We start from the raw sequence: 21,230 nt of genomic DNA, 5'->3' as shown, positions 1-21,230 counted from the left end.
ACAGAAGACCTCTCCCACTCTGATATTTGCAAGCCCAGAAAAAGCACATCAGTCAGGGACTGCCCACTGCCGACACCCGGGGGACCGCGCCCTGGCCACACCTCCCACTTATACATGAACTATAAATTCTCCTGGCTGAGTAAACACATTTTATGGGGCCCGGGGACACTTCCTGGCTATACAGCTCACCCCCTCTTCCATTGTCCTGCTCAGACCTGGCTGCCTCCTCAGCACGGCACCTCCCCAGGGCCCCTAGTTCCCATCCTCCGTCTTCCCTCTGCCTCCGACTCCTTTCCCCCGACACCTGCATCCCTGGCCTGAAGTGGGTGGAGAGTTTCTTCTCTTATCAGCCGTTTTACTGCCCCCTCCTCCTTGGTTACACAGTAATTGGGAACAGAACTCCTGGCAAGGACGGGTCGATGCCTGTCAGCTCCCAGCCGATGGTTTACTGGACAGAGAGAAAGGGTCCCTTCAGTGCTGTCTTGGGAGGCAGGTAAGGGGCATGCAAGCAGGAAAAGAGAAGAAAGGATCCCAAGAAGAAAGGAGAGGCACTTCTGGCCAGGAGCCTGTGGAGAGACCTGTGCAGTTGAAGTCAAAGAGAGATGGGAACAAAGTGAAGGCCAGACCAGAGATGCCAGGGGAGATTCAGACACCAGTGCTCAGCCCAGCCCTGTCCCAGGGAGACAGCCTAGCCCTGACCCAGTGACCCCCTTCCTCAGCCTCCACCTGCAGGACAGCGGAAGTACTGCGCTCCGGAAGGCCTATTCTGGAATCTGGGAGCAACGGAAGCGAGAAAAATCCAGGACAGTTTCCTGAGGCCCATTGGTGGCACGCCAGCCTTCCAGAGGCCTGGCTGGGGCCAGCAGGAAGGGCCACCAGCCGGGGGAAGGGCAAAGGTGGACACCTGGCCTTCGGATCCCCTGGGGGAGGAGGGGAGGCGCCCTCTTCCTGCCAGCTCTTTGTCGTGTTCCCCACCGGCCGTGACCTCAGGGCCCCGGCCTAGGCTGGGGACAGTGCAAGTGACCGCCCTGGAGAAGATCCTCCGAAGTAAGGCTGAACCCAGCTTGGCAGTGCTGTCTCCTGTGACATCAAGCCACCGAGGGCTCTGAGTCCCTGGGCACGGGGTCCAGCCCCTTCCAGCTTTCCCGACGTGACCCCCCTCCTTGATCCAAGGGGTTTTTGAGGTGACCCAGGGAAGTCCCATGTTTGGATAAACTGACATGAGGATCCCTGTTCCCCACCTCTGCTCGCCCCCTTGATTCCAGGAGTTTCAGGAAAGGAAGGACGCCGCTCTCCACTGGCATTGCCCGGGGCACCCACAGAGCCCCCCTGCCCACCTCGCTGTGGCCTGGGAACTGCGCCAAGGTGGGCCCTGCTCTCCAGGGGGCTATGGAGAACTCTGGGTGCTGCGAGGCCCCGAAGAAGCTGGGCCTGTCCTTCTCTATTGAGGAGATCCTGAGGAGGCCTGCTGAGCGGAGTGATGTGGCCAGGCCAGAAGGGGCAGGTGGACAGGGCCCTGGGCGAGCAGCTGCGGCAGACTCCGGGCCTGAGAGACCCCCGCAGGACCAGCCCCAGGGTAAGTGTGTTCTGGCCACTTCTTATCCACTCCTGGGTCTCCCAGATCCAGCTGGGCTGAGGCAGAAAGTTGCTCTGAATCAACAAAAGAGAAAACTTCAGAATTCAAAGAGATGTCAGGCACTGGGCTGGTCATCTTAAATACCTTTCTCACTAGCTCAGAACTGTGGTTGTTCCGACGTGGACACCAATGCTCAGTGAGTGGCCAGATGTGGGGACCTGGGCCTTGTCCCTGTAACCAGGCCACAGTGGAGAACTCTAGTTACTACTTACTTATTCAGCACTTCTGGTGTGGTCGGCACCGTCCCAGAGGCTGCGCATGTCTCTTCTTTAACTTCAGCAGAAAAATGTAATTATCATAACTTGACAGATGAGGAAACTCATCCGTGAAAGGGAGGAGGTGGGTGATGCCCCCAGGTCACACAGTCACAAAGCAGAGGACCCAGATCCCACTGCCCCCAGACACCTGCCTGGTCTGGTGGGCTCTTTCCCTTGTTGGCAGCCGGCACGGCCTCTAGTGGCTGCGGCTGCCCACCCTGCTCACAGCCCAGGCCAGTGCCAGCCCCAGAGCGTGTCCTCAAGTCACAATGACCAGATCTCAGGCCTCTCCTTGAGAGCTGGCTCAAGGAGGGCATGGAAGGGGACACACACACACCACTGAGAGTTAGGAATCCACGGTCAGTCTCGGCTCTCCCCCTGGCCTGCTGCGCCACCTCAGCAAAGTCTCTGCCCACTCTGGCCTCGGTTTCATCCTCAGGGAGATGGCTGAGTGAGGGAAGAGGACGAGGAGCCGGGGATGTCTCCAGGGGCCACTGGAATCTGATAGGCGATGAGCCCAGAGGATCTCACAAGACTCACCTGGTCCTCTGGTCTTTCCACCCTTTCAGTCCAAGGAACGGAAGCTCAGTGGGGCTGTGATGTCTTCCCCAATTATCCACGGAGCCCCATTCTCTCCCTCCTCCAGATTCCCAAGATGGGGCTTACGTGTAGCAGCAGAGCAAGGGGAAGACCCTGGTGGGGCCCACGCATCTCCGGGGAACAGGAGGGTTTCCCAGTAGCTGAGCCTGTCAATAGGAAAGGGTCCCAGTTTAATTTTCAGAAGTTTGTTAATATCTTCCAGTGAATTGAGTGAGCATTCACAGAAACAATGCCTCTGAGAGTCTAACCTGAGTCTCTCCTGCTGCAGCTACATAAAATCTACATCTGAGAGAGAGAGAGGAAAGCTCTTACGTCCCCTACCAGAGCAGCTTCCCTTCCCCTAGCCTGACAATGGCAGATGACAAAACGAAGGACAAAAAAAAAAAAATTAAAAATAAAGGAAGCCATTCATTCCAAACCTCCCTGAAGATGCTGGCTTGTCCCATATCAACGAGCCTGCTGGGCCCAGAGCAGAGCCCCCAGTAAGTTCTTGACAAAATGTTAGTTGTAAGATTAGACGGTGCCCCGTGGCTCTCTCGGCCGTCTCGTGGCCATTGCTCCATGCACCTGTCACAGCTGTGAGCCTCACCTCACAGATGATAAAACCAAGACGAGAAGACCAATCACTCGCAAAAACCGCATGAGGAGTTAGCACTAGAATCGAATGCTGGTGGCCTGAGACCATCCATTCTAGGTTACTCCTGAACGTGGCCTAAATCCACACGTCCCCCCGCTAGGCTGGACTCCAGCATTTCCGAAAGACTAGCGAGGGTCCCCCTGGTGGTTTGCAAGATGACTCGGAGGGGCAGGCAAAGATTTTTTTAGGTCAATAGTTCTGTAATTCTTTCTTTTTTCTTTTTTTAATAAAATTATAGTCAATTTACAATGTTGTGTTAGTTTCTGGAGTACAGCATAGCAATTCATATATATATGTATATGTATATATATATATGTGTGTGTGTATGTATATATATGTATATGTATATATATATACATATATATTCCTTTTCAGGTTCTTTTTCATTGTATGTTATTAGAAGATATTGAATGTAGTTCCCTGTGTTATACTTTAGGACCTTGCTGTTTCTCTGTCTTATGTATAGTAGTTAATACCTGCAAATCCCCAACCCCTAGTCTATCCTTCCAGTTACACTCACCTTCTGTTGTTGACTCACGATACCACTTACCCGTTGATGGTCATGAGGTGAGGTTTTCTTTTCAAATAAATATTTATTTAGGTAAAAGCAAAAAGTCCATGTCAATGCTACACAAATAATAATGCAGATGGGAAGCCAGCATGTCAGACACTGTAAAGGTAACTTGCAGGATCTACAAAGGAGCAGGAATCCGTGAGATGCTGGGCAGGGGCAGGGAGGGCGGGGAGCTGGGATTCCAGAAACCTGGCCTCTAAGAGCCGGTCTGGCACTGATGCGCAGGCAGATCTCAGGAAAGCCGCTCCCCTCACTGGGCCTTGGTTTCCTCTTCTGAAACACAAGAGAGCAGAACTAGAACGTTCCCTCCCTGCTCTGACATGCCATGGCCAATTCTGCAAGGAGCCGGTGGCTGCAAAGCCTTGGTAGGGTCACTCGTGGTCATTTGCCACAGCAGAAGCTTCCTGTCTCCAGAGGATGTCTCCACACCAGGCAGGGCAAACCGGCTCACCACCTCCCTCTCCCTCCCTGCCCCCCAGGGGGCCCCACCCCCACCAGGGCTGGTGGCCGAGCTAATGATTCTCCACCACTCTGTCCTGTTCCCCCCACCCACACACAGTATGCAGGACCCCTCAGGGAATGGGCAACAGGACAGAAATGGTGCATCCAAGTCCCTCCCTTCCTCCGACAATAACAACAGAGAATAAATTCCTCTTTGTCTCCACTTAAAACTTAAAGGGCTTCAGGGAGTGCCTCAGGGACCTCTGGGTCCCAATCACCCAGGGAGCTCATGGAAACGCTACAGACTACGCCCAGCACCTAAGATTCTGCCTCTAGGTCTAGGGCGGGGCCCAGGAGTCAATTCCAGCAAACTCTCCCAAATGATTCTGATGCAGGTGGTCCAAGGACCATTTTGTGAGGAGGCGGGAGCCCAGGGAGGCAAAGCAGCTCGTTCTGTGCTCCAAGCCAGTACGCCCCAGACCCAGGGCCAGGGCAGTGACCCAGGCCAAGGCCGGTGCTGGCCCTCCGTCACTTCTCATGGCAGGGACCAAGGCTGTACCTCCCTACTTCTTCCCTCTCTCATAGGGACCCTCATAATCTAAGGCTTGGACCCTCCCCAGTCTGATGCCCATGGAGAAATTCAAGAGGGTCTCCCAATTTGAAGGGATGCTGAGCTCAGCTGCCCACTCATGCCTCCTGAGAGAGGCAAGGTCCCCGGAGCCCGGGGACCCTCCAAAGTCAAGGAAGACCCAGGTGGGAGGAAGCCACTTTGTACTGGAGGCTCAGACCCTGGGAAGAGAGAGATCATCTCTGCACCTGTCCCACTGACAGCCCTCTGCAGGGACATGGTGACACCTGGGGGGAAGAGGGGAGGAGATGCGCAGGGAAGAGACCACCTCAGTGGGTAAAGCAGGATAGATCTTAGGGCCTGGAGGAGACCCAGATGTCTTCTGTCCTCCATTCATAGGTCATTCAGTCACTCAGTGAATCACCGCTGACTGATTACTCTGAGCCAGGTTGGGGGCTGGGGAGGCGGTGGTGAACAGAACCAGACGTAGTGACCACCCACCTAGAGTGGGGGTGGGGTCAGCAGCAATAAGAGTCCTGGCGACACTACCTTGGGACAGTGCCGACTTCTGCTCGTCTTGTCGGGTCGGGGTGACCAGGGGTACCATGGAATTCCTGGGATTGGGAGAATATCCTGTTGCAGGTTTGGCAGTGTTTCTACAAAGGGCCACATAGTAATTTGAAGCTTTGGTGGCTAGATGGTCTCTGTTGCAATTACTCAACCCTACCGTCATAGCTGAAAAGTAGACAAGGTGTAAATGAACAGGTATGTTTATGTTCCAATAAAACTTTATTAGAACTGCTGTATAGCACAAGGAACTGCTTATTCAATTTCTTGTAATAATATGTAATGGACAAGAATCCAAAAAGAAAAGATGTTTATATGTATGTATACGTACAACTGAATCACTTTACTGTACACCTGAAACTAACATTGTAAATCAAATACACTTCAATAAAAGAAAAAAAATTTAACTTTATTGGAACAAGAACAGGCAGAGGGCAGAGATCCTCCAGGCACACGGAGCATCCCTCTGACCGACTTCTGAACCTTCGTGTCCTTTGCCCTTTAGAAGCCCTTGCTCTTGTCCCCCTTCCTCTTCTTCCTTTTCCTCTTCTTTCCCTCATCCTCGCCCTCTGTCTGAGTTTCCTGCACCTGTTGTATCAAATTACCACTAACTGAGTGGCTTAAAACATCAGAAAGTTATCATCCTACAGTTCTGGAGCCAGAAGTCCAAAACCAAGGTGTTGGCAGGGCTGGTTCCTTCTGGAGGCCCTGAGGGAAAACGTTCAGTGCCTCTCTCCCAGCTTCTGGTGGCAGCCAACACACTGTCTTTGGCTTATAGACACGTCACTCCAACCTCTGCCTCCGTTGTCACCTGCCTTCGCCTCTGGGTCTGTGTCGAATCTCCCTCTCCTTTCCCTCATGGGGAACCAGCCGATGGACTTAGGGCCCACCTGAAACACAGGAGGATCTCATCTCAAGAGCCTTAGTTATACCTACAAAGATACTATTTCCAAATAAGGTCACATTCGCAGGTACCAGGGTTTAGGACTAGGACCTACCTTCTCGGAGGGAACACAATTCAACCCACTTCATCTTCCCTCACTTCTTTGTCCCTCCCATCTTCCTCTTTGTCCCCTCTCTCCCCTGCCCCCATCCTCTTTCTTTTCACTCCCTTCCCATCCTTCTTCTCCTTCCTGTCCCTCTCTTCCTCCTCCTCCTCTGCACTGCCTAGAACCAAAATCAGAGACTCTGCTCTAAGCCCTGGGAAAGGGAGCCCTGGTTTAGGGCTGTGGCCACCACCTAGGTGCGTCTCATTGACTTGTCAGTAAAGACTCTGGCTCTCAGACAGATAGACCCAGTGTCTTCCACGAGAGCAGACAGGAGCAGAAAGGATGCAGAGCTAAGTTTGCATTTCCCCAGGAATAAGCGTGGTTTGGTCTCCTACCACCGGACACCCTCTCTCAGTTCCAGCTAACAGAGCCACAACCAAACGTGGCCATGGGGACATTCCTACAGGGCTCAGGGGCACCTGGGAATGACTTTACCTGGGTGGTTCTGGCTCAGAGCCCCTCTTGAGACTGCAGGCAAGATGTTGGTTGGGACTGCAGTCACCTGGAAGTCTAGACTGGGATAAAGGATCTGCTTCCAAGATGGCTCCAAGTTAGCTGGTCCAGCTGTTGGAGGAGCCTCAGCTCCTCCCCAGGCAAGGCTTTCCACGTGTGCTTGCGTGTCCTCCCGAGATGGCAGTGGCTTCTCTCTTGGAGAGAGCCAAGTGGGAGCTGCATCCTCTGTGACCCAGCCTGAGAAACCTCACAGCAGCACTTCCACTGCCGTCCGTCTGTTCTGTGAGTCGCTAAGTGGGGCCTGCATCAAAGGAGAAAAGAATTCAAAGGGAGGCATGTCTAAGAATTTGCAAACCTACCTTAAAACCACCACTGGTACGTAGTTGGGAGTGGGATGATATTAGACAGCAAAACACAAGCCCTGCCCTATCCAGCCCTATCCAGCATATGATCTAGCAGGGGCTGCGGTGGCCACTGATTAATCACAAGGGGAAGTACAATGACAACGGTGATAAGTGTTAGAGAGAGTGACGTGGTACCCTGAGGGCCTATTCCAAGGGAGATATGGTCCATCAGGGAGGCCAGTGAGGTCTTCCTAGAAGAGGCCGTAATTGAGCTGCAATCTGAAGGCTGAGTAGGGGGAAAGAGGGAATGAGTTTCATGCAGAGAGAACCACGAGGACAAGGACCTCGTGGTAGACGAGATGTCCAAATGTGCAAGATAAAATCTGGGAGCCAGAAAGGAACCAATCCATGCTAAGTTTCGTAGACCGTGGTGGGGATTTTTTTTTGCTTTTGCTTTTGCTTTGATTTGTAGCCCAAAAGGAATCAAGAGCCATTGTAGGGGGTCAGGCAAGAAAATGTGCAATGACCAAGATGAATGAGAATGCTTGGGTTCCAGCTAACAAAAACTATCTTGGGTTAGCTAAAAGAGAAGAGGAAATGTGTTGCCTTGGAGAAAATTAAGAAATTGTTTCCCAAACTAAGCCACAGGAAGGGCAGGATCCTATGCAGGCTTAAGCCAGATGGAGCCAAAATCTATAACATCATCAAGTTTCTCCTGTTGCTTCTCTCTGAGAGTTGGCTCAACCCTTTCTCACTCCAGCCATCATTCTCCCCGTGGGCCCCAGTAGCTCCAAGAGTTACATCAACCTCCAGTGTCTTCCCTCAAGCTCTCTAAAGTCCCAAGTCCAGAAGTCCCAGAGGAGGGACTTACTGGCCCAGCTGGAGTGAGATGTCCATCTCTAAACTAGTCAACTGAAGCCAGAGGGTATGACTGAAAGAATAGTGTGCCTTTGGTCCTGGTCTGGAGTCTTCTTCTTGCTGATCCTCTTTTTCTCTCACACTGTTCCATGCTGGGAGGATGGTTTCTTATTTCAGGGCCCTTATAACTCTTCACAGGTCATTTTCAGTCTCCATATATAAAACTCTCAGAAAGTTTCTTTCTTTCTTTTTTAAATCAATGGTATGTTCCTAAAGAGGTTTACTCCACCAAATACTCCTGGTAAGGTGGCAGGAGTTAATCATTTTTTGACCAGAAATGGCTCTTCTCCCTGGGGCTTCGGATACCCTTTGAATACATTTAATCTGGGCACTCTGCGTACCTGTACTTGGGTTGGTTTTCTGTATGTATTTTCATAGAGAGAAGAGTTAGCTAACTTCCTCCTCAATTCTTAGCAGGAAGGGTAACTGAAGATAGAGTCCTCCACTGACAGGAAGTTCTGTGACACTTCCTGTGTCACATCAGGAAACTTCCTCCAGCTTCACAGCTTGCGTGGTCTGTTTGTTCCCCAGCATTGTCACAAATGTAGAATGGAAAGTCATGAGGGCAGGAGGAGAACATACACACGGACACGCACAACTTCTCAGCAAGCAAAACAATTCTATCGGTTCAAATACGATGGCATTTTGAAAGCATGTGAATTCAGCCCATGACTACCCTGTCCCAGGACTCTATGCCCAGATCCAAGCACACTGTCACAGGAGCCACACTGTAATCACACAGATAAACATACAAACCTGACAGAGTGCTTTGAGCATGCAGAGGAGGGCGTAACAAACTCTATCTGAAGGCAGGCTTCAGAAAGGTGGGGACATCTGAGATGGCTCACCAGGCAGAGGGAAGCATGTGCACCAGCCTGGAGAAATAAAAAGAAATATTTCTTTTGAGAAACAAAGAAATTCAGGGTGGCTGGAGTCTAGGAACCATGTTGCGATGCCAGAGGAGATGAGAGGAACAAGACAGACTGAAGGTCATGTGTGCCAATTTAAGAGCCTTGCTCTTTATCTATACCCATCAGCATCTTTAAAACCTATGTTTGGAAATTTCAGACTTCTGCTGAGATGCATGATCAGAGCGGCCTTGGGTGAAGGGGAGACCCAGTGGGCTGCACTCCAGTGCCCCGACAGGCATCAATAGACGAGCCCTACCGCTATTCATTTTGTAGGGTTCTCACACAATGTCCTTTAAACAAAGGCATAACTGCTATTTTAACAAAAGAAAAGAAGACATAAAAAATAAAAATTGTGGCAGAGTGGGGGGAGGGGAGACAAATATGCTGAGATCCATAAGTTAAAAAATATTATGAAAGGGAGACCGTACATGTGGAAAATAACAATCTTCACACTGCTGAGAGAGGAGACAGTAAACCAGTCACCCCTGGGAGCAGGGCGCACATCTGTGGCTGGTGAGCTTCCCATTGGTCTCTTGACCATTTTTATTTTCGGAGTTTATTTGGTCTCATCTATTTCCACCCTGGCTGAATTCTCTTTGATGTTGTTTATTGACACAAGTAATCTACCTTTATTACAGAAAAATTTTAAGCTCGGATAAACAAAAAGAAGACAAAAGAAAATGTAACTATAACTCTACCATCTCATACCCAGTAATAACTACCATTAACATTTTGGGGTTTTTTAAATTTTTTTAATTAAAGTTTAGTTGATTTACCATGTGTGTTAGTGTCTGGTGAACAGCATAGTGATTCAGTTATACATACATAAATATTCTTTTTCATATTCTTTTTCAGTATAGGTTAAACATTGTGAAACATAGGTAGAGACAGATTTTTTGGTTGTGTGTGTGTTTTTATTTTTTTTTTACAAATATGGAGGCTGGTTTGTTGCACACTGAAATTTAACATTATATATATACTTTTTATTTTATATATATATGTGTTTTTTATATTATATATATATATATATATATATATATATATATCTTTAAAGCCTGTTGTGTTTCCACGTGGAGATTCACAACAGACCTTGGCGAGAAGGAAACCCTGGGTTGGTTTGAACTTTGATGGATGAGCAGGAGTTTACCAAAGGAGGAGGATAGGCATTCCAGATGCGGGGTAGTGAGAACAAACATCGGAGGGTAAAGGGCATGGTCAATGTGGGGAATCTAGAAGTCTAGAATCTAGAATCTAGAAGTCATCAAGTGGGACTGAAATAACAGAAGTGAGGACCGAAGGGAAAGAAGGGCCTTGAGTGCCGCGCCAACGAGCTCGCCTAGTACACTGGCCAGCGACCGACCGCCTGCCCTGGGAGGCTCCTCCCCACACCCCACCTGTCTTGGCCAGGAGATATCCCTGCAGGAGGGCCCCACAGGGAACTTGTTGCCTTGAGAAGACTAGGACAAGGCCCATTTCCAGAGTCCTAGCCCATTGGCAAAGCCCCTGGGGCCTTTAACTGAGCAGACAGGGCCAATTAGCAGACCGCAGAGAAGGAGCGATCCCGGGGATGGAGCCGAGCGCGAAGAAACATAGGTTTATAATTAGGTGGCCTAATCACCTGTGTAAACTGTGTATTTCTTATGATCGATGTGCTAAACGGCTCAGGTTTAATTAAGTTCTGCTGACTCGTTCTCTTCGAAGACCCACTGAAGTGTGATTCACAGCTCGCACAATTAATAACCCCAAGAGGAGCAACTTGAAAGGGTGGCAGTTCCCCGCCCCCTTCCTCCAACCACTCCTTCCCACCCCACCCCACCCCACCGTCCTCCTCTCTGAGCCGGGGCCCAGAACACTCCAGCCCTTCCCCGGAATTAAGAATCATCCCGTGCATGGAGCAGCTCCATCAGTGAGCTGGTACTTCCAGCTTCTTGTTTAATGAGGTCCCTTCTGGTTCCAAAAGTCTACCTGCAGAGTCCTGAGTTCTGCCTTCTTCTCTCTTCCATGTGCCATTGATGCTGCTTTGCCTTCTCTCACCTGCTTCCTCTCTCTTATCACCCACTGTGGTCTGTAGCCCAACTGTCAGCCTTGCTGGCTCCCCTCACTCCTTTCCTAGAGCAGCCTCCTCCTGCACATGGTGGGAAAACCTCAGTGTTGACCTTCATCCTTCCTGAGCTGACCTCTCAGACTCTGCCCTTCCCTATCCTCCCGGTCCTGTGGCCCATAGGCAGGCCATTCTACTCTGAGTCACCGCCCAGAGCTCCTGGGCACTGTCCTCTCCACTGGACATTCCCCTTGTCCCTAGGCACCAGCAGAGAGATGGGGGTGGGTCAGCCTTCCCTTCCTCTTACTTTCCCTGCACTTCCGGTTTTCCGACACCATCGAAGTCAGCTCTATGACTGATGGGTACTCTTTCCTGGAGATACGTGGCAATGAGAGAAAGTTGCAACACAAAGAGAAACTTAATGTGAGACCCCGAACGTGAAGAATCCAATGGGAAAACTGTGAGTGGCATTGTCCGATAGAACTCTCTCTGATAATGGAAATGTTCTATACTGGTACTGTCCAATATGGTAGCCATATGTAGTTATTGACCTATGGCTGGTGTGACTAAGGAACTGCATTTTATTTTATTTTATTTATTTTATTTAAATAGCCATATGTAGATAGTAGCTACCATGTTGAACAATGCAGATCTAAGGGGTTGAACTTTTAACATTTCCAGCCTTAGATCCTAATCTTGTTTCCCTGACTTCAAGTTCAAGTCTATCTGTCTCCCAAAGCTGCTCTCTGGTTGAGTGTCACTAGTAATGTTTCAGGGACCCCCGCTCACTGAGAGTGACGTCAGCTCCAGGACCCCTCTCCCTACCACTCCATTTTATAGTTCTCCAATTTGGGGATATTCAGGCTCAAGTAACATCCCAAGAAGGGCTGTATGGAGAAAGTCAGTGTTGACTGTTGACACCCAAAAATCCACGCTTGGTCTTAGGGGAGGGGCTTTGACATTCTGAGTCCTATAGGCTGGTCCCCTTGGGGCTCAGCCTCCATCTCCCCACCAGTGTGAATTTTAGACTCCCCTCTTTCGTCCCAGGGAAAGCCGTATATATCTTAATAGTGGCTCCCTTAGTGACACACATGCAAGTTTTGAAATAGTTATTTTATTAAGGAATCTATACTTGGTCATGAACCCTTGTTTGCCTAGGTTTCCTTCTGGGGAAAAGGGAAGAGTTGCTTTATTCTGGATATAACCTAAATTCTGTTTCTAATCCTCTGTTCTCCATGTTGCTTACTTTCCCTTATTCCCATTCTACACACTACGTCTTCCATTCAGTAGCCTCTATTCCAAAGTTCTGTGTTCTCAAAGGAATCCCAGCTCCATCGTATCCTTGACAACTCAGTTTACCCATCCAACCTGAAATCTTCCATTCTGTGAATTTGCTTTGCAATATTCTATAGAACTGCACTGTATCATCTAAAATGCTGAGCTCACGAATAAATGAATGAATGAATGAGATACTGTCAGCATGGCTTGTTAATTTCTGTACTTCTGCAGACAGGCCCTCAGTGCCTATTAGATGCTGGGTACACAGAAGACATTCAGTAAGATCTTGGCAATGGATTAACACTTCCATTTCTCTCTACATCACTTCTGGTTTGCTTTGGCTCTATCCCTTAAATACACCACCAGTTCTAACCAGAGAATACGTATCTCTTTCTTTATTTAAAAAGTAGGGTGGACTTGAGGAGAGGGAGGGAGATAGAGAAGGAGGGTGAGGGAGATCAGATCACATCAAGCGGTTCACAGTCCCTTCTAGTGGATAATTATGGCTGAAACCTCACTGTCTGCAACTCCCAAGAAGCTCCCAAGAGTCAGAAAAAATGAGTAAAGTACTTTGAGGGGATAAAAAAAATGGATTAAGAGTAAACATGAGGGGTGGTAGGGAGGGGCAAGTCCAAAGGCAGACTCTGAAGTGTACTTGTCAAGTCACAGAGATGCAGGATCATCCGAGCCAGCAGAGTTATCCTCAGCTGAAATCTCTCCTCTCTGGCCCTCTTGCTTTCACCAAGCAAATTCGTACCCCGGGCAAGCCCAAGGCAAGGCGTTTCAAGCCATTCAGCCTCTACCTGAAGAAAAAGAGAATTACAGAGTGTCAGGGTGGATTTGGCCTTCGAGACTTGATCGTTTAACCCTTCTCTCCCCGACCCCAATTCTACAGATAGGGAGACTGAGGCCCAGAGAGTAAATAAAATATGACCCATGTTGTAGAGGGGAGCCAGGAAGAGAGCTCAGGGCTTCCAATATCCAGTTCAGTGGGTTTTCTACCATCCAGTGATACCAGGGTGGCTACTAAGTACACACACACAAAAGTTAGTTGATCTCTTCAGCTGTTAAACCATCACAAGTGAAATCCACTTTTCACTGAGTGCGTACTCCAGTTCATAGCTTGTGGTGGTTTTACCTCATTTGAGGGCAAAAGAAAGTGGGCTGAGTGGAGAAAGGAGGCCTCAGTAGAAGTTCAGATCCACCCCCTCCTCTCCAGCTGCTTCGGGTCTTCAGAAATCTCTCTGACATATGACATCTGACCTGTGACATCTGACAGTGCAAAAAAGGTCAAATAAATCATTCAGCGTTGCTTCTTGTGAAAGTGTCTTACCTGCCCAGTGGGTTGATTTCACATTTATTTATTTAGAGCAAATAATTATTAAGCTCCCCATAGGTCCCAGTTACTCAGCAAGTCTATGGTATGGTCCCTGCCCTCCAGGAGCTCACAGTAGAAAAAGAGAGACAGAGAGAGATACAGAGAGACAGAGTAGAGCAGGCAAGTGTGGGCTCCCTTTCCCGGAGGGTTTGAGTCCTGCCAACGTGAGTGAGGGATGCCAAGACAGAAAGTACCAAGATTCACCGTTTTCTCTTTTTTGGGGGGGAGGGGTAATTAGGTTTACTTTTTTATTTACTTTTAATGAAGGTCCTGGGGATTGAATCCAGGACCTTGTGCTAAGCACGTACTGCACCACTGAGCTATACCCTCCCTACCTCGCCATCACTTTCTGAGGGCAAACTTTTCCTACAGTAGTGAGAAAGAACTCAGGAGCCATGGTGGTCCACTAGAATGGTAGGAATTCTAGTGGGTGCCGAAAGTGAAGGTGATTTGGGGAGGGGGAGCTGTATCTTTCCTACAGTTCCTAAAATTACATCACATGGTCTTTGTTCCAAGTAAGACTCGAGTTGTAACCCTGGCCTCAGAAGTCCATGATCAGGAAGACAAACCACCCCACCTGGCGTGGTGCTTCCTCCAGTGTCCGCCCTGTCCTAGCTCCATCAGGAGGTACAGCAAGGCTGCAAGCAGGGCCATTCTCCTTGCTCTCCTAGTTTCCCTAGCCCTTCTCCAGAGCGGCTTTCCAAAGCCCTTCTTCATCCCTCCAGCCCCTAACCCCTCCTGTCTCCCTCCCTCTCTACAGATGCCCTGACCTGAAAATGTGCTGTGATGTCCTGAAAAAGTCAACAACATATGACCGCCCCTGACCAGCCTACCTCTCAGTCCTGCTCCAAACACCCCACCATAGCCCTCTCTCTTCCTCCTCAATTCCTTCTTCTCATCTTCAGATATGCTCCACACCGCACTCCAAACTTCTCCCCAACCTCCCCAGCCTTTCTAGAACCTTCTCAAGACATAAATATAAGTTCTTCTTTTATTCACTGCATCCACTTCAACCCAACCACTCACACCTCAATCCAATTTAATTCAACAGATACTTGCTGAAGTTCCCACTAAGTATCAGATGTGTTTAGTGTGTTTAGGGATAACACAAAATTGTTCTTCTTGACTTGGCTTCTGCCATCCTAATTCTACCCAAGTCATCTTCCTGTGGACCTCAATGACCTCCTAAATACCAAATTCAGGACCACAAGCCTCAAATCCATCTTGGAACAAGGCAGGGGAAATATACATGCATACATACACACAGGCCAAGGTCAAGGTCTTCCACTATACCTGGCACTTAATAGGTTTCAATAAGCACACCAGATTGTTTCTTGCTTTTCCTCCTCTTCAATTTCTCTTATGTAAAGTCTATGACCAGGGGAAGGGTTTAGCTCAGTGGCAGACTGCATGCCTAGCATGCATGAGGTCCTGGGTTCAATCCCCAGCCTCCACCAAAATAAAAAAAAATAAACCTAATTTCCTCTCCCCCTAAAAAAAGTTTAAAAAAATTTTTTTTTAAATAAAATGAAGTCTATGACCACTTTTTTCTGTCCAAGCCTCTCTTCTCCCATGGTTTCTATGGATATTTGCGTGTCTGAGTTCCTCCTGTCTTAGTTCAGGTTCCCCAAAAATAGACTGAGAGTGATTGGCTGGAGAGTTTACCTGATGTCATGCTGTTCATCCTTTCTTTTAATCCCCGGGACCACACGAACGTGGTCTCCCTGGCTATCAATGGCAGCGCTTCAACTTGGGTTCCCCGCTGGCTGCTGAACTTTGAAATGGTGGAGGGGCCAAAGGCTCACTCCCAGACCCTCCACTCTTCCCCAAACATACCTCTTGCCTAAGTGATCTCACCTACTCCCCTGACTGCAAAGGCCAATATGTGCCGATGATTCCCAAATCTGAACCTCAGGCCTGAGACCCCCTTTGAGCTCCAAGCATATAAGCATCTGCCTATTTGATAGTTTGCTTTGAATGGCCAGTAAGCCTCTCAGACTTAGCATGTCCAGATTGGATACCTGATTTCCCGTCACGCACACGGGCACTCACCTGGCTTCACGGGCCTGTGTGTGACCAGTGTAGCTGTACAGGGCCCTGTGCTCAGAAGCAGGCCTAGCACTTGGTGTTTAAAGCTTACAGTCACCATCTTAAAATTGTTAATAATTTCACGTTTGAAACTGTGTTTCGTGAGTGAATCCAATGGGACCAGGAAGCACGCACCAGAGGCCTGGGCCCCCAACTCACACTCAGTGCCCCTCTCACTGCCTCCCTGCCTGCCTGGGATGGGCTCTCGGCCACTGTTGCCCCGCCCCTACCCAGGGACCTCTGCTCCTCAATCCTGTGTGTGTTGCGGGGGCGGGGAGGGCATGGATGTGAGGGGGGTCACGGTCAGGCACGTGCACGCTGGCGCCAAGTTGAAGGGTGGGCCCTGGAGGACTGAGAGGGTCTACACTCACCCTATTAGTACCCCTGTACCCGACAGAGCAAGGCCTTAAGTAGCAAATAAAAAAAACACCCTGACAGGTCAAGACAGAGACTGTGGAAGAAAGGAAAAAGCTTTTTTTTCCCTTTTGCACTCGGCCCCACATAGGATGCAGCGGGGCCCTGAGTAGACATGAGGCTGGACAGGAGGCTGGAAACAGGCTGTAAGGCACTGACTACTCACCAGTTCAGTCTTTACTTTGTAGACCAAAGTCGGCCAGCTTTGAAAAGAGCTGGATGGGAATTATTTTAAGTTTTGTGGTCTTGTTGCCATTACTCAACTCTACCATTATAGCACGAAAGTGGCCACAGACAATCCTTAAACTCATGGGTGGGGCTGTGTTCAGATAAAACTTTATTTATAAAGCAGACAGTAGGCCAGATTTGGCCCCCAGGCTGTGGTTTGCCGTCCCTGGTGGTGGACAAGGGGAACTTGCCTGAAGTCATCTGAGCAGCAGAAAGAACAACCAAAGAAGTTTCTAGAAGGTCATTCTTGGCCACACTGTCCAGGATGGAGAAGAGCGGGTCGGCCTAAGGGCAGGGTTTCTAGGAAAGAGAATGTTGTAAAACTCCAAGCCCAAGGAGCCAAGGGACGAGACAAGGTGGCACAAAGGCTTGGCTGAGATGCTGACACCCAGATCACTAACCCATCTTGGACCCTCCTCCATCCAGAAGAGAGGAAGAGCAAGCGGAGGGTCCGGACCACCTTCACCACAGAGCAGCTACACGAGCTGGAGAAGATCTTCCACTTCACCCACTACCCCGATGTCCACATCCGCAACCAGCTGGCAGCCAGGATCAAACTCCCAGAAGCTCGGGTGCAGGTACAGCCATCCCCACCCTCAGCCCCCACCTCCATGCACTCGGGGCCATCGGTGAGACCCCACATATCTGCTCCCTCCAGGGCTGCCCACTCTGAAGTCTTCCATCGGCTTTATCCCCTGAATACAGTTATATTGGTCAAATATTACTTTCCAGGAAATGAGGTCACCATAGTTATAAGATAGTTTCTCCCCTTGGTGGGTGGAAGCAGAGATGGATTGGATGATGACCATTTGTATCTGCTTCCACTCCCTTCTTCTCCACTTGGCTGTAGTCGTTCACCACGAGGCCTCATTCACAAAATAGGTCTTGACAATCTAGACCAGGGCTCAACAATTTTCTTCTGTAAAGGGCCAGATGCTAATTATGGTAGGCTTTGTGACGGTCACTGTCACAGTGATTCAGTTCTGCCCTTGCAGCACAAAGGCAGCCATGGCTTACAGTCTGTAAACAAATGGGCGTGGTGATATTCCAATAAACTTTACCAATGGACACTAAAATTGGAAATTTGTACAATTGGTATGTGTCACAAAATATTATTCTTGTTTTGATTTTTCCGCCAACCATTTAAAAATGTACAAACTGTGTAATCACAGGATGGAGGCCAGAGTTAGCCCGAGGCCTTAGTTTGTCAACACTTTACCTTGAACTCAGAGGCGCTCAGAGGTTTAGAGTCAGTACCTTGTCCCTCTCCAGGGGTATACCCTGTCCTCTTACACATCCCCAGTTCTGTAAGTACAGCTCCAGCAAATCCAGATCCAACTGTTACACTGTTGACACTCTCTCTGAAAGTTTTCTAAATCACCCTTCTTTTTATTTTTTAAACAAATATGATGAACTCATTGGAATTCAAAATCTGCGCCAGGGTCCAAGTCAACATTCCACCTTTTATTTCATCCAAACCTACTTTTCTTCTGTCTAAGGACTGCCCCCTTTTTCTTCCCATCTGAAATCAATCACCAGCTAAGTGGGCAGCACCTGCCTCTGCTGTAAAGCCCAGAATTCAGCGGCTGCCTCAGCAGAAGGACCAAGTACAAACGGCCACGTGTCAGGAACAACAGGGCACTCACGGACACAGGGAACTGCCAACGTTCAACCTACAGGTGCCCCCGGGTCCACAGGGTTGCAAACTGGTGCCCTGCCCGCAGGAAAGAGCCCACAGATGGGTTTCATTTGAGCTGCACGGTATTTTAAATTTCAGAGCTTTCACATAAAAATCAAGATTTCTGCCTTAGATATTGGATGAGGCTGCAACGCTGCGCTCACATGTCCACATGGTGACTGTTGGTTGAGAACTGAGAAGCTGCCCTCTTTAGCCTCTGTTCACCACAGACCCCAGCATGCCCAGAGATCCGACTCCCAGCTGCTTCACTCCCCTCCTCCTCCCAGGAGCCCTCACAGCCCCGGAGGCATTGAAGCTTGTGATCCGGGGTGGGTCCCCTCTCAGAAGGCGGGCCGGATCCAAAGAAATCCTGGGGGCCGCGGAGCTTTCTAAACTGCAAAGGGCCAGTCCCTTGGAAGGCGCTGTTATTATACATTTCGAGGGTAGGTAATAGATGGAGAAAATCCCTTTTGCTTATCTGCATCTTCTCTCGCCCTCATCTCAGATCTGGTTCCAGAATCAGCGAGCCAAGTGGAGGAAGCAGGAGAAGACTGGCAGCCTGGGGGCTTCGCAGCAGCTGAGTGAGGCCGACCTGGCCCCGCCCACAAACCCGGACGTGGCCGTGAGTGGCTGAGGCCCCGGGTGGGGGGCGGAGCTGGGGGGAGCCGCTGTCTAGGAACCTCCCATCCAGACCCGGAAGTGAGGAAACACCGGGCGGGGGGCAGGTGGGTGGGGGGGCGGAGTCTGACTGCAGTGAAAAGTGCAGGGGCGGTTTTTTCAGAAAGATCCTGGGCATGGATGTTCAGAAAGTCTGCGGGAAGTCGCTGCCTTTCTGTCCCCATGTCCTCATCCACTGAGTAACAATCACAGTCCTCTCCCTCCTCCCCGGACCAATTTGAATTACTTGTGCAAAACTTCACAGGGTCACAGAATAAAGGGCGGTGCATGGAGGTCGAGCACGTCAGCTCAGGAGTCAGGCTGCCTAGGTTCGAATCCCAGCTCTGCCCGTAGCAGCAGTGCGGCCTGAAAGAGTGACTGCGCCCCTCAAAGAAGGGTCATAGTTTTGAGGAGGATAAGATTGAAATGCCGGAGGCTTGAAGAATGCTCGTCACCTAGGAAGTGCTCTCTAAGGATTAGCTGTCCCGAGTCAACACATATTTGGAGTGTATACCGATGCTAAACCCAGGGGAGGGAGTGGTACACAAAATAGTACAGTGGTTAACATTTGTACATACCCATAGTAACGCTATGAGGTAGGACTTTTTTTTTTTTTAATTTTTTTTCATTTTTTGCCAATGCAGAAACTGGGTTTTGAGAAGCAGAGTGACTTTTCCAAGGCAAACAATTGCTGTAAATGCCCGCCGAGGTACCAGGTTTCCTGGCCCCGCCCAGTCCCCCAGGGCACTTCTCCCCAAGATGGTCCCCCTACCCACCCTGAGCTGTCACCAGAAAGGTTTGGAAGCCGCGGGACAGCCCGGAATAAAGCTGAGGGCTCACTGCTCTCTCCTGGCCTTTCCTTGTAACAGGGTCCCATGCTGCTCCCCGCTGCACGGCCCAGGCTGGCTCCGCCCACTGGGTGCTATCCACCGGCCCAAGGTCAGCTGGCCCCTGCCTGGATCCCTGCCCGGATGGCCCTCCTCCCATTCCACCCATGGGAAGCCCAGCCTCTCCTCGGCCCTGTCAACCAGCAGACCTGCATCCCTGCTCTCTGCTTGTTTTCCACCTCCGCACCCCAAATGGGGCAGCCTCTGTGCCACCTCCATACAGGAACCGGACATCCTCTCCCCAGTGGAGCTGCTCTCCTATCCAGGTGAAGGCAGATGGCCTAGACCTCGGGGAATCAACCTCACGATCTTTCAAAGATGACCCATAGCCCAGGAAGCCACCCTGTGCATTTCCCTTGGAAGGTTGCATCAGACTCAGCAGCAAGATGACCATTAAAGGAAGCTCTCATCTCTCCTGGCCGGTGTGGCCCTTCTGCTTGAACAATAGATGCTGTGTGAGGTCTCAGGATGAGCTCTGGAATGAGGAGGTCATCCTCTTGCACCTGTGCTTCCTCTGACATGCTGTGTGACCTCCAGCTGGTCATTCACCCTCTCTGGGCCTCATCTGTAACACAAGGCAGTCGGATAAGATGACTTCTGAGGGCTCTTCTGGCTCTTACCTTGGTAAGGTGAACCATGATGAGAACAGCAGCACAGAGGAGGCCAAGGAGAGCTTGTTTGTTCATTTAGCTGAGCACTTCGTAAATGGAACTGACTATTGGCAGAAACCACTGAGGCTCTGCCCCCAGGAGCTCAGTCCAGATTGATCAAAGGGATGGTAATGACCTTCCCCTGCAAGCAGAACATTCTCTCAGTGACCTTGCAAGAGGCCCACGTCTAACACATTCTGTTTGGCTTTGATATTAATGTCCTAAAGAGGGAGAGAAATACAGAAACATTTCTTTTAAAATGTAAACAGAATTTAGTGTCTTCGGTTATTCTACCGGATTGGGGAGGGATGCTGTGATTCCTGGTTTGAAGGAAGGGTAAGAGCGTAAGCTCTTCTGAGAGTTTATCCTCCCAGGACTTGTACAAGGGGCCAGCCTCACTCTGTCCTGAGAAGCCTAAGAAAGAGAGAAAGAGTGGTTTTTTTTTTTATAAGGAATTGGCTTTCACAGTCATGGAGACTGAGAAGTCCCGTGACTAGCAGTTGACAAACTGGAGATGGGGACCCTGGGAGAGCAGAGGGTACAAGCTCCAGTGTAAGACCAAAGGCTGGAGGAGACCTGCGTCCAGGATCAAAGACAATCAGGCTGAGAGAACGAGGCCTCCACCTTTTTGTTGTATTCAGGCCTCCAATGGGTTGGATGAGGCCCACCCACATGGGCCTGGGGGCAGAGGGGAGGGCCATCTGCTTTACTCAGTCTAAACTCCAGGGCTAATCTCACCCAGAAACATCTTCACAGTCTCACCCAGAATTATGTCTAACCATATCTCTGGGCGCCCTGTGGCCCAGTCAGGTTGACACAGTCCCCATCTCCTTTCCTGGTCACATACCCTCCCTCCTCTAGAAACTGGGTTGGGCCAGGCAGAAGAAGTTCAGGAAACCAGAATGTCAGAAGTTAAAGGGTCACTTTTTTAAAGGTTAAAATCACTCAGATATAAAATGAACAAGTACTCAAATTT

General features: G+C 49.8%; 1 protein-coding gene and 2 long non-coding RNA genes across 3 annotated transcripts; 1 reads left to right on the top strand and 2 right to left on the bottom strand.

Moving 5' to 3' along the window:
- Positions 1-419: 419 nt before the first annotated feature.
- ISX (intestine specific homeobox) lies at positions 420-20,371 on the top strand. The gene is given in 7 exon segments (XM_064491297.1): positions 420-493; positions 1,266-1,576; positions 16,809-16,960; positions 18,566-18,682; positions 19,587-19,775; positions 19,777-19,870; positions 20,142-20,371. Coding segments are annotated over 7 exon segments (1,167 nt in total).
- On the bottom strand, positions 5,669-6,950 carry LOC135322465 (uncharacterized). The gene is made up of 2 exons (XR_010383035.1): positions 6,765-6,950; positions 5,669-6,170 (listed from the first exon to the last, which is right to left on the bottom strand). It is a non-coding gene; the product is annotated as an uncharacterized LOC135322465 (long non-coding RNA).
- On the bottom strand, positions 12,655-15,899 carry LOC135322520 (uncharacterized). The gene is made up of 2 exons (XR_010383119.1): positions 13,413-15,899; positions 12,655-13,077 (listed from the first exon to the last, which is right to left on the bottom strand). It is a non-coding gene; the product is annotated as an uncharacterized LOC135322520 (long non-coding RNA).
- Positions 20,372-21,230: the final 859 nt, after the last annotated feature.

The sequence above is a fragment of the Camelus dromedarius genome, chromosome 11, assembly GCF_036321535.1.
Source record: "Camelus dromedarius isolate mCamDro1 chromosome 11, mCamDro1.pat, whole genome shotgun sequence".
Lineage (NCBI taxonomy): Eukaryota > Metazoa > Chordata > Mammalia > Artiodactyla > Camelidae > Camelus > Camelus dromedarius.
This window is presented reverse-complemented; position numbering and strand designations above follow the sequence as displayed.